Genomic DNA, 13882 nt, shown 5'->3' with positions numbered 1-13882 from the left:
ATATGGCAGTTTTGCTTGTCATATATTTTACCTAAGTACCAGATACTTTTTAGATCTTGATATACTGTAGTTTTAAATTTCAGTATAGTTCCTGTACATATGAAAATGTAGATTTTTAAGGAAGATGGACGGTACTTGGGAGCCTCCTCTTTCCATGAAGACACGTCCTGTGGATACCACAAAGTCATTTAAAGCACCTAAATACAGGTATAAACCACTTCTATAGCACTGGCTTATTCTTTCTCTTGAGCATCCATAAAACACCCTTACACCCACTAACTTCCAATTGACACCCATTACCTGCCTTTTAACACTCACAGGACACTCATACACTCTCCCAGGCTACCCATTATGTTCACTGGGCATCCATATAGTATTCACTGTTAGTTTAACCTAATCTAAATTTGGCAGACCAAATAATTAAATACTGTACAGCACAACACAACACCGCACAGCACCAGGATAAGTCTACGAGTATGCAACCTAACCATATATAACCAAACACCTTTCTGTCCAACAGGTGGAGATCTCAACCGTGCCAGGACCTTTCGGCGAGGGTCTTTTGGTCTCGTCTGTGGATGGTCGTGCTATGGTCACTGCCACGGACCAGGCCAATCCCATTTTTAGGGACGTCCTTACATCTGTCTTCAACAACTCACTGCTCCTTGACATTACCCTCACCACGCATAACACCCATGTCTTCTACTTTGTCAAGGTTGGTGTGTGGATAATTTATTGCTTATGTTTTCTCTTTCTTCCATCCCATGTCATCTTATGCCCCTCTCCTCTCATTGCTCTCCTCATCTGTTACGTCAAGACTGGTTGATGGATTTAGCTGAATTATAAAAGTATCGTCCAGTTTAACTTTTCTCTTATTTTCTATACTCTTGTCTTCCTGTACTTCAACAATTCTCATCACCTTGACATCATCACCATGCACAACACACATCTTCTGTTATGTCAAGGTGAGTGGATGACGATGTTATTTACGTCACCCTCAGTAAGGTGAGTGGATGGAAGTTGATTGTTTTTATAGGAGGAGGGAGAGGCAGACATGAATAGATAAATATAGATAGATACTTCTTTCTCCTTCTGCTCCTCCTTTCTGTCAGTACACACGTCTTCTGTTATGTTAATAGAATATAGATTGAGCCGTGATTCTCTCTCTCTCTCTCTCTCTCTCATGGAATTGTGTAATTAGTCAGACGTGAAACCAATTAATCTAAAATGGCGGGCAATTACAACAGCAGATTCCCCTGAGAGACAGAGAGAGAGAATGAAATGGGAAGGAAAATGGAGTGGGTAAGAAAAAAAAATGGGGGGGAGGGGAGAAGGTAAAGGAGAAAGACAGTAACAAGGAAGAGAAAGAAAAGGGAGGAGAAAGAGGGGTGAGAGATGAAAATGGAGGTAAAAGAGGGTTAGAGAGGAGGAAAGGGATGGAAAGAGGGAGACAAGAAAATGTGAGGTAATATTTGGAGGAAAGGAGGGTAGAAAAGGAGGAGAGGGGAAGAGGAAGAAGATGAGGGAAGAAAAAAGAGAGGAAGAAATTGAGGGAGGGTGGGGGATTTAGGAGAGTGGATTTCCCTTGAGATAGTGGGTGATTACCCTGGGAGGAGATTTTTTGATATACTTGAGTGTAGCCGTAGGGGAGAGAGACTAAGGAGAGAAGAATTGAATGAGATAAAGGAAAGAACTACTTAAAAAGAAAGATAAAACAGGAAAGTAAAAAGGAAAGTGGTAAAGTGAGATAAAAATTAAACATCTCGTGTCACTTCATTTTAGAAACTAATAATTTCATTGTGACCCCAGGCATATCTGAAACGTGAACCCGGTGAACTGCAGGATGAAGTTCACCTCCTGTAGTCCACCAACTTCTTTGAGGGGATTAGGGAGGGAGTTAAGAGACGATAATTGGGGCAGTGGAGCTGCCCGGACAAATTTTTGCCACCACATGAAGGTGTCTCTCCAACACACGCAGCAGTAATAATAAAGTATATTTTCTCCTCCTTGTGTGTGTGTACAATATATATATATATATATATATATATATATACACACACACACTATATTATATTATGGGGTATATGTGCAGGAGTAAGTGAGAATGAGAGGCCAAAGGAAGGAGTATGTATAGTTGTGAGTAAAAGATGGAAGAATAGCATAAGACAGTATGGATCAGTTGGGTCAAGGATTGTGTGGGTAAAGTTGAAAGTTGGAATACAAATGTGGGTGATTGTGTGTGTGTATGCGCCAATGCAAGATCGTGCTAGCAGAGTGAGGGAAGAGTTCTGGACAAATGTGGAAGTGTGCATGGAAAAGTTTGGAAGGAATGAGAGAGTGTTTTTGATCGGTGATATGAATGGTAAAGTAGGGAATGTGAAGGTAGATGGAATAGTTGGTGAGTGGGATGTGCCTGCTGAGATAGATGAGAATGGCAGTGCGTTAGTGGACATCTGTGCTGGGAGGGGGTTGGTGATAGCCAATACCCTCTTCAGGCATAAAATGATCCACAGGTATACATGGCGAGTGATGAGAAGGGTGGGTGGTGAACTGAATGAAAGGAAGGCAATGATTGATTATGTGTGTGTGTGGATGAAAGGATGCGAAGATGTGTAATGGATGCAAGAACTTATAGAGGTTGGGGGAGTGGACTTTCTTACCACTACTTGGTGCTGGCCAGAATTAGGATCCAAGAAGGATGGAGGAATAGAAGAAGGGAAAGACGAGAGGAAGGAGTAGTTGCAAGGAGAGTGGAAAGGTTACAAGAGGATGAGAAAAAGGCAGAGTATAAGAGAGAAGTGGAGGAATGATTGGGCAAATATGAATTGGAGCAGATGGGGGACGTGGAAGGTGTGTGCAGGATATTTACAGAAGAAATATGTGCAGCATGTGATGTGGTGTGTGGGAGGAAGAGAAGACGGAGGGGGGTGCAAGGGACGGCGTGGTGGACTGAAGAGGTGAGACAGGCTGTGGCACAAAAGAAGAAAGCATACAATGAATGGATGAGAAATAGGGGCATGGAAAAAATTGAGAGGAGGAAGAGAGAGTTATATGTAGAAAGAAAGAGAGAGGTGAAAAGATTAGTAAGAGAGAGTAAGAAGAGAGTGAATGAGGAATTTGGAAGGAATTTGAGTGTAAAGTGGAGGGACTGTAACAAAATGTTCTTGAAAGAGGTGAAGAGAGTAAGACAGGGTGGAAGTGAGGTTAGCAGGGGAGTGAAAGATAAAAATGGTAGATTACAAGTGGAGAAGGGAGAAAAAGTGAGCAGATGGAGAGAACACTTTAAGGAATTGTTGAACATACAGGATGGAAGTAATGCGAGTTTAAGTGGCTGGGGAATGGCTGGGAGAAGGAGGGAGGTGAGAAGACAGGAAAAAATCAGTAGGATAGAAGTTGTGGAAGCAATGAAGGAAGTTAAATTGGGGAAAGCCCCAATTGATGGAGTATGTGGTGAAATGCTGAAGCGTGGGGGAGAGGTAGTAGTAGAATGGATGTGGAAGATGTGCAGACTGGCCTGGGAGGAAGGTAGAGTCCCGGAGGATTGGAAGTCAGGTATAAATATTCCCTTGTACAAAGGAAAAGGGGAAAAAGAAGTGTGTGGTAATCATAGGGGCATTTGTCTTCTTAGTATAGTAGGAAAAGTGTATGGTAGGATACTTATTAACAGAGTTAGAGAAAGAACTGAGGAATTAGTTGGAGAAGAACAGGGAGGCTTTAGGAAGGGAAGAGGTTGTGTAGATCAGATACCGGTATTCATTCTTAGATCTTTAGTGGAAAAGTTTCTAGAGAAGGGAAAGAAGTTGTATGTGGCTTTCATGGATTTGGAGAAAACATATGACAGGGTGGATAGACAAGGATTGTGGAAAGTATTAAGAATATATGGAGTAGATGGGAAGTTGTTGAATGCTGTGAAGAGTATGTATGATGGTGCTAAGGCTGCAGTGCATGTGAATGGTGAACTAAGTGAATTTTTCTCTTTGAAGGTTGGGTTGAAACAGGGATGTGTCATGTCTCCATGGTTGTTCAATCTGTACATGGATGGGGTAATAAAAGAGGTACAAGGTAGGGTAGTGGATGTTGGAGTGGCCCTGGTGAGAGGATAGTGTTTGGAAACTCCCTGTACTGTTGTTTGCAGATGATACTGTGTTGTTGAGTGACGACGAAGGGAATCTAAAGGTGAATGTAGGGAAGAGTAAAGTGATGGTCTTTGAGAGAGGTGAAGTCAGTGAATGTACAGCGAGGTTGGATGGTGAGGAATTGGAAAATGTGAGTACGTTTAAGTACTTGGGTATTGTGATGAGTAAGGATGGAGGGTGAAGTGCTTGAAAGGGTACAGCAGGGAAGAAAGGTTGCTGATTCTTTGAAAGCAGTGATAAGAAACAGGGAAGTGAGCATGGAAGTGAAAAAGTTACTACATGACAGTATTGTGATACCAACTCTAACGTATGGAAGTGAAGCTTGGGCGTTGTTGGAAGGACACAAGTCATGAGTGAGAGCAGTGGAAATGAGTTATTTAAGAGGAGCCTGTTGAGTCACATGGAGAGACAGGCTGACGAATGAGGATATAAAGGAGCGTTGTGGTGTGAACGTGGATGTGATATGAAGCGTTATGAGGAACACACTGAGGTGGTTTGGCCATGTGGAGAGGATGGAGGGTGAGAGACTGACAAAGAGAGTGTATGTGAGTGAGGTGGAGGGAGGAAGAGGGAGGGGGAGGCCGAGGATGAGATGGAGGGATGGGGTGGAGAGGTATATGAGAGAGGGGGGTGTGAGTTGGGAGCAAGGCAGTGTAATGGCGGGGGACAGGGCAACGTGGAGGCGATTTGTTTGTGGCCACCCCGAACGGGATTGAGGTGTCTGGCATTACAGTAGATAGATAGATAATATATATATATATATTTATATATATATATACAGTATATATAAAACTGCCCTTAATTCAGTAAAGAAAAAATGGTTATTCATCTTTAATTCCACGTTTTTCATTTACAAGGCAGAAAGATAAAAGAAAATCTGTTTACTTTTCTTTGCCTTTCATTTAAAAAAGGAAAATGTGATATATACTCACTTCTTTCACCCTCTCCTCTTTTTACTGTTCTTAGTCCTTCATTTAAAAGAAGTATAGTTGTCTTCTTTCTTCCCTTCCTCTCTCTGCCTCTCCTTCATCTCTCTGTTCAAACATCCTTGTGTGTGCTCAGACTGAGTAACGCAGTGAATAACGCATGGGAGCAAAACCCGTGAATAATGTCTGGAGTTGTGCATGCAGCCACAAATAGCAGGCTCACTTAGTAGTCCATAAGAGTGATTGGCTGAGAGAGAGAGAGAGAGAGAGTTGGGGTGTGGAAGGGGAGTGGAGGAGAGGGTAGGAGATGATAGAGAGAGAGAAGGTTTGGGCATGGGAGGGGGAGTGAGGGAGAAGGGCAGGAGATGAGAGAGAGAGTTGGGGTGTGGAAGGGAAGTGGAGGAGGAGGAGGTGGGAGATGATAAGTGAGGGATATAAGAGAGTGGGATGAGGGTGAACATTGGTAAGGAAAAAGGAAGGGATGAGGAGGGGAGAAATGAATGGGAGGGTGGAGAGAAATGAGAGAGTCAGGAGAGGGGAAGGTAGATGTCTTTGAGGGAGAGTAGGGAAATGTAAAGCCACTGGAAAGCCTGTGAAAAATACCACTATTAAACTTTATATATATATATATATATATATATCCATCCATCCATCATCCAATCCTACATTGCCCCGTGAGGAGCGTAGGAGCCTGGGGCTAGACAGTTGATCCTGACATTTAAGATGAGAGTGACCAGCCTCACTCATCCCTGAGTGGCATTACATGAGCAATCAACCCCAACCACCCCTTGGATATAAACCTTCACCAGCTCAATCCGATTGGAGCACAATAATTACCCACTAAACCACCAGGCGCTAAAATTTAATTATATGGTTACCACCCAGCCTAATAAATTGTTTCCTGGTGTACAGGAAACCATTTGGCTTGTCACTCAGCGTAGAGTCACCCATAGGCAGAAGGAAGAGGAAAGAATGAAGGAAAGAAAGACAGAAGAGGGAGTGTAAAGTTACCCGTAGGCAGAAGGACAAGGAAGGAATGAAGGAAAGAAAAACAGAAGAGGATGGAAGGAAAGAAGGATGGAGAGGAAAGGGCAGACACCCGACAGCAGCACTACATCGAGTGAGTGGATGGTGAGCGCCCCCACCTACCGCAAATATATACATATATAATGTCAGACATCCCATTTCATCCCATTCTTACTATCCAGTTATCTCCCTCGTCCACCTAATCTAATTGTAATCTTAAAATCACTGTGACTTCAACAGGAGTATCACTGTGACTTCAACAGGAGTACTACTGGGAGGCTGCAGATGACCTATAATCAGCCATCACTTTAATCACCCACTTGCAACCCGTTAATTACTTCTTATACCCCTAATAATAATTTATTTGCAGCTTCATGTGATGACAGGTACTGATTGGTTATACAAATATCACCCAATTCTTTCCCTATCCTCAGAAAGGAGGATGGTGGACTTCAAAAAGGGCACCTTCACCATGCAGTCCTCCAGGTTCACGTCCAAAAGTACCTAAGTCCACAACAACAAAATCAGCACCATCAGCAACCCCTACTAATCATTGCTTCTCCCCATCCCAACAGGAGAACTACTGGAAAGCCTCTGAGGACATGACCCAACTCAACCGGCTAGGGGGAGAGGTCAACATCACCATCCATGAGCCCTCAGTGTCGCAGCCCCTCACCCCGAGCGACGAAGGTAGTGATAAGTTTGTCGACGTGAAGCTCCACAGTGCCTCAGCTGTCATACACATCCGCTATGGCACCACCATTGTGCAGGAGAAGAAGAGGCTACTGAGACATGCAAAAAAGGTGGGTGGCATGGATGAGTGTGTGGATGGCAGGTGGATATACATGGACAACACCCTTGGTTTTTGACATTGTGTGTGTTTGAGATATAGACTGCATTTTTCCAGCCTTTCGTGTTTACTAGACTGTCCCCAGACTTTTATGCTTATTGGACTCCATTTTTCTGTGCTCTTATGTTTGTTACTTTGCATCTTTTCCTTGCTCTTTTGTTTATTACTTTTCATCTTTTTGTATTATTGTGTTAATTATTTTGCATCTTTTTGGCTTTATTAAACTGCATTATTCCGTGCTGTTAGGTTTATTACTTTGTGTCTTTTGTGGGACATTATGTTTATTATTTTGCATGTTTTTGGGCTTTTTATGCTTATTACTTTGCCTTTTTGGGAGCTGTTAGGTTTATTACTTTGCATCTTTCCAGGCTATTCTGCTCATTACTTTGCTTCTTTTCAGGCCGTTATTTTTATTAGGTTGCATTTTTCCTGGGTTTAATGTTTATTACTCTGCATAATCAATGTAGACCATATTTTTCCATGTTGTTATGCTTATTACTTTACGTATACAGATTGTTTTTATTTTATTGTTCATTGCTTTGTAAATGTAGATTGTATGTTTTTCCAGGTTATTACAGACTTTTTATTTTATTGTTCATTGCTTTGTGTATGTAGATTGCATGTTTTTCCAGGTTATTGTGTTTATTATATTACATTTATAGACTGCAACTTTTATGTTTATTACCTTGCATATATATTTGCATCTTTTATGTTTATTATTGTGCATATACAGACTGCAGCTGTTCTGTTTATTAACACTTTACCGTGCCAGCCTTGCATGACTTTTCTACCCTGTACCCGGGCTGGGAGTGAGTTGCCAATGAAATGAAGCTGTGTTGCCCTTGAGGGCTCCCCCCATTTACCACTCACACACCACTCGAAGATTGTATCCAGGTGGTCCCCTACATACGATTGGGTTACGTTCCAAGACTATTGATCGTAAGTGGAATTTATCATAGGTCAGAAATGCATTTAGTACACCTAACCAACCGAACTTCATAGCCTAGCCAAGCCTACCTGTTGGGCAAAATCATTAACACAAAGCCTATTTCAAGTGTTTAATACCTCATTTAATATATTAAATACTGTATTGAGGTTGTTGATTGCGAAAGTCCAAGTTCACGTGTGATGGCCATTAACCCTTTAACCGCGGGCATTGTTTTGACCCGACTCCCCCCCCCAGGGGGGGGTTCCAGCCAAAATGTAAACAAACTTTAAACCTTTATAACTCTGCACAGAATAAATCTAGTGCGAAAAATAAGGTACCATTAGAAAGTACTAACCTTCGGCTTTGCAATGATGTAGGTTTCATGATTTCATTGACTATCACTGGATGGGCAGTGCCATTAGAAGTGAGCAATCTAAAATCACTATTTTTTGCTCACATACCATTACCAAATGCCAACCTCATTCTGATAACAATACTATAAACATATATGAACACTGCACATACGATAAACACCCATCTGTGTTCACTGAGGCAGGTAAAAGGCACTGTAATTGCCCACACTTCACTGCCACATCAGCACTGTTGTCACTCACAAACCTGGACAGATATTGATGCGTGTTTGGTCAGGGGTGGGGTGGGGTGGGGGGCCTGGGGGTTGAGGGGTGGGAGGAGGGAGGTGGGGGTCGGCTGGAGTGAAAGAACTTATTAGCTACTCTCCCTTGAAACAATTGGCGCGCGGAAATATGCGCGGTATTCAAAATATTCACAAACATTCCAGAATGACACCCGCGGTTTGGTCCAGTTTTTGCATTGTCATTCTGGAATGACACCCGCAGTTAAAGGGTTAAGGGCTTGGTCCTGGTTGTTTCAGCTGTAAGTCGTTTAGGCCTTAACATCCAAATTATGTTGTTTAGGCTGTTAGGCAATTCAGCCATTTGCCAGTTCGGACATTACGGCCTAAATGATTTACAGCTGAAAAGACCAGGACCCTACAGGCTTGCCGCCTTCATGCTGGGCAGTTATCTTGAGTTTCATCTTGAGCAATTGCCTTCTCTTCTTATCACCTGTAGCAGGAAAGACAGATGGGTGTTTCATAGACTTGATGGATGCACAAAACAACACATCCCGGGGGTTTCCCTAAAAACGTTGGCAACACAATGCACTGTAGAGTATTGGAGCATCGATTGTTTACACTAGCAACTGCCCAGACAGACTGGGACTCAGCTCGCTGCCCCTGCTTAGAGTCACAAGAGCCCTGGAAAAGATCCAAATTCAAATTTAAAAGTATGGTTTCTGCCATCGTTAAGAAAAAATAAATAAATCTTAAGTTGACCGTTCATAAAACGGAGACCGCCTGTACACTGTTTTGCTTTTATGTAATATAGCATCCTTTTTACATATATATATATATATATATATATATATATATATATATATATATACACACATACAATTTTTTTTTTAATGTGGTAGTAACGTACAAAGCATTGTGCAGATAGTATGAAAATTTCATTCAATTTTGATCATAAATAACTGGGAAATATGCGCTTAGAAAAAAGTATTGCAAATGCTTTAAAAAAATACAATGTGCATTTACACATCAAAGAATTATTTATATAATATTTCATGATACATGGCAAAATATGACTAATTTCACTCTTCCCTTATATATATATATAGATAGATAGATAGATAGATACACACACACACACACACATTTTTAATGTGATAGTAATGTACAAAGCATTTTGCATGTAATATGAAAATTTCATTCAGTTTTGACCATAAATAACTGGGAAACATACGCTTTGAAAAAAAGTGTTGCAAATGCATCAAAAAAATTATTTATTTAATATTTCATGATACATGGCAAAATACACCTAATTTCACACTTCCCTTGAAATTTCAGGTCTCTGATGATATTTAACCCCCCCAAAAAAGGTGAAATTAGAAGCACCGTATGCATGAAAAAGATCCATCCATCCATCCGTCATCCAATTCTATTCCCCGTGAGAAGTGTAGGAGCCCGGGGCTAGGCATGTTGGTCCTGACGTTTAAGATGGGATGGTGTATTATTACACACACCTAAGATTTGTGTTTATTTGCTATGTCATGTTATCAAAATACATGAAATAAGGTGTATATCATAAAAAATTTCAGCTCTGGGATGGAAAATAACAAAAGAATAGCAAAGTATAAAAAAATAATTGTATGTGTGAAACACATATGTTGGTTTATACTGCCAGAAGTTTTTTATATTCACAAATGATATTATGAAAATATATGAAATTGTACACATACCATAAGAATATTTTTCCTGCTGGGATAAAAAATCATCCATCACCCAATCCTACATTCCCCCATGAGGAGCGTAGGAGCCCGGGGCTAGGCAGTTGGTCCCGACATTTAAGATGAGAGTGACCAGCCTTACTCATCCCTGAGTAGCATTACATGACCAATTAACCCCAACCACTCCTTGGATATAAACCTTCACCGGCTCAATCTGACTGGAGCGCAATAATTACCCACTAAAGGATAAAAAATACGAAGTAAAATCAAAGTACTATATATGAAAAATAATAGCATGCATAAAAGACAAAACGTATAGGTTATTTCCCATCCTTTGGAGGGAATACTTGTGCATGTCTGGCTTGTTCACCAAATTGTTGTGCCACATATTTGAGCCTTGAAAAAATCGGTTAGCCAACTAAACACGTATTGGCATGTCATTGGCCCAGACTAGTGTTTATCTGCATATGTAGACTGCAACTTTTCCAGGCTATAATGTTTCTTACTTTGCATACTTGGACTGCACCTGTTTATTAATTTGCATTTACGCACTGCATCTTTTCTTACTGTTTTGTTTCTTACTTTACAGACTTCATCTTTTCCCGACCATTATTTTTCACTCATAGATATGATAACGCATTCTTAGTGGGCAGTTCCAGTTTCACAGACATACTCATTTTGATTCAGCAGGTAAAAAATATACTAAAATATTGTATCAAACATAACTTGCCTTAGGGAAAGGGGGTGCCGAACACTCACTAGTTTGAAAAGAGGCATAGGCAACCCCCCAGAAAACTTTACTGGATCTGCCTCATATATAGAAAAAAGGATAAGTAATGGATGAGACGAGGATGTGATTGTGAGAGGTTGAAGATACACACAAAAGGTAGGTCAGTACATACATTGAAGATTGTGTAGATGGGTTGATGAATGGAAAATAGGCAAGTTAATGGATAAGTTGTAGATTGTGTGGATGAGAGGTGGATGTTAAAAATTGTTTGGATGATGTGTGGATGGATGAGGGATGGATATTGAAAATTGTGTGGATGATGGATGGATGAGGGATGGATGTTGAGGACTGTGTGAATGGGTTGATGAATGGGAGAAATGTGAGTTAGATGGGAGGATTAATGGATGGACAGAAACACGGTACTGTACAGTAGGTGGTGGATTGAAAGAATGTTTGATGGGTGGGGTGAGTGGATAGTGAAATGAAAGTAACGAATGAATTTATTGTTCGTGGTTGAAAATAGGCAGAGAAGGTGGATCAGTGCATAGAGGATAGATAGGTGACAGAGCGACATTGAGGCATTTTGTCTGCGGCCACCCTTTGCAGAATTAGGGCGTCGGGCTATAGATAGATAGATAGGAAGAGTGTAGGTGGATTGTTGAATGGGAAAGGTGGTTGACTGGAGGGTAGGAGTGAGTGTAGGTGAAGGAGTTGGTGATGCATGGTTTAAGTTTGGCTACAGAGGTGGATGGATGAATGAATTGAAAGATTGCCTGGATGGCTGGTTGGTTTTAGAGGAGTAAAGTAATGAGTAGTTTAGTGACTGAACAACATGGATGGGAAGAACAGGGTAGATGGGCTTAGAGAATAAGGTAAAGATTGTGTTGCCAGTGGATTGTTGCAGAAGGGGTATATTGATTGATATCCAGGTTACGGTGGGTGGATCCTCTTTCTCCTCATAATCATCATCACCATCTTTATCTCCAGGGGAATTTCTGGCCTAGACAGAACAGCCTTGTGGCTACTTTGTCCTCATATACCTTTCACGCTTAGTCTTGTTGGAGTTACTATTGTGTGGGCAATAGTCATCCTCCATCAGTTTTCTTTAATTTCCCAATCTTACATAGTCTGTTATGTAGTTTATTCACTTCTTTTAGTGTGTGTGTGTGTATGTGTATATATATATATATATATATACCACCATGAAGGAGGCTGTTTTTTACTTGATTTCATATCTTCCCTTCCTCTCTGTTGCCTGTCTGTCTGTCTCAGTGTATGTTAGCATTATCATGGGAAAATTTTGAAGACTGATTGAAAACTATCTGGGGAGCAGTTTGGAGTTAAGACTGTTAAGGTCGGGATCATATGGCATAAAAGTGCAGACAGTGTTGCCCTGGTGAAAGTTTGCATTCCTGGCTGTGTCGTTGAAATGCCTCCAGCAAGGAGGTTATGTTTTTAGCTCGATTTGTCTTTTAGCAGCAGTTTGTAAAAATTGTTGGATGGAATTGTACCAAACGTGGAATAATGCTTGAGGATCATCATTTGCAAAACAGGTCAGAGGTCAAGATTAGATTCAGGAAAACATGAAAGGGTGTTGATGCAACCTTGGCAGAGTTATGTTTTATATATATATATAGTGTGTGCGTGTGTGTGCGACTCTGGGCATAGGCTTATCAGCCTGCTTCAAAGGCCCAATAGCCCTCCTACATACCTTGCACCTCTACATGTCACCACTTTGGCACTAACACCCACAGTCCATACTGAATACATGCTAGGACTGTCTTATACAGGACTGGTATATTGGTATTAGTGGGGGTGTTGGTAAAGTCTGCTTTTATGGAATTCAAATCCTTAAACTGTTCTCTGCCCCAGTGGGGATTTGAACTTGGGTCCGGTAGGACTGCAGGCCAACTCTCTACCGACTGAACCACCTCTCTGTGAGTGTTCTTGTTCGTCCTGTCTTGTGTATTTTCCTGTCTTCAGTCAGTCTTCTGTACTTCTAATAAGTGTTTATTTTTCTCTTTCGTTGTGTGTTGTAAGTGTTTAAGTTGATAGTCTTTGATCACTTTTACACCATATTGTTTGGTCTGCCTTTACTGCATATATATTTCTCTGCTTCATGATGACTTCTTTGTTTTATCAGTTTTCATTTCTTCATTTCCCAGTCGTTATATTCCTCGTGTTTCTTCACGATCTTCTCCGTTTTCTTAGTCTTCTTTAGTTCATCATTATCACTTATTCTGGCCATCTTCCAGTACTTCCATTTCATCTTGAGCCTTGCTCTTTATTTATCACTGTTCTCTTATTTCCTCCAGATTGCAATCCGGCGAGCATGGACTGAGGAGAAAGACCGCCTTGACTCTGGTCTGCCAGGAACCATGGACTGGTCATCCAGTGAGTCTGAGGAGCTTCTATCCCGTGGCTCTGTCAGTAGCTACACGGCCCGCTACCTGCACCCTCCAGAGACCTACCCAGCCCTATTGGATGACCCAACCAACGTCCGATTCTTCAAGGACACAAAGAGAACTAGGAGGAACTCAAAGACGCGCAGGAGGTCCCATCGCTGTCGGAAGTGGTGGCGAGGTCTTTGCTAGCTGCCTCCAATCCCTCTTTCCTTCCACCCCACCCTGCCTCCTTAGCCCTCCACTCCTAACGAAGAAGGCTCACTGGATGGTGAATGTGCTTGTGAACTCAATTAATTTCGTCCGACCGAGTTTCCTGCCAGATGGAGCTGTTGGGAATTACAGGGCAGGGCAGGATGGATGGATTGGGAAGGGACCTTACCTGAGTTGACCTGCCTTAGTGAGGTCCCCATTTTCTTCTTAAATACCTACGAAAACACAGAGACGTTCTTTTCTAATCTAATGTGGACGTTCTGATAAGTAAAAAAACAAACAAACAAACTTCCATAATATATATCAGTGTGTTGTTTTGTGAATGTGATTTGAGTTCCACGAGAAAGACAACAGTTTTTCA

The 13882-nt window shown here is 41.5% G+C and overlaps 1 protein-coding gene across 1 annotated transcript in view; it reads left to right on the top strand.

The window, feature by feature from the left end:
• Ten-a (Teneurin-a transmembrane protein) overlaps nt 1-13500 on the top strand; it is a 475834-nt gene extending 462334 nt beyond the window's left edge. Inside the window, 3 exon segments of the mRNA XM_080281215.1 lie at nt 521-715; nt 6664-6891; nt 13222-13500. Coding sequence (XP_080137341.1) covers nt 521-715; nt 6664-6891; nt 13222-13500 — 702 coding nt within the window.
• The last annotated feature ends 382 nt before the right edge of the window (nt 13501-13882 follow it).

The sequence above is a fragment of the Coenobita brevimanus genome, chromosome 88, assembly GCF_032717465.1.
Source record: "Coenobita brevimanus isolate Jiangsu-jjx chromosome 88, ASM3271746v2, whole genome shotgun sequence".
Classification (NCBI taxonomy): domain Eukaryota; kingdom Metazoa; phylum Arthropoda; class Malacostraca; order Decapoda; family Coenobitidae; genus Coenobita; species Coenobita brevimanus.
Note: the sequence above shows the minus strand (reverse complement) of the source record. Positions and strands in the feature narration are given on the sequence as shown.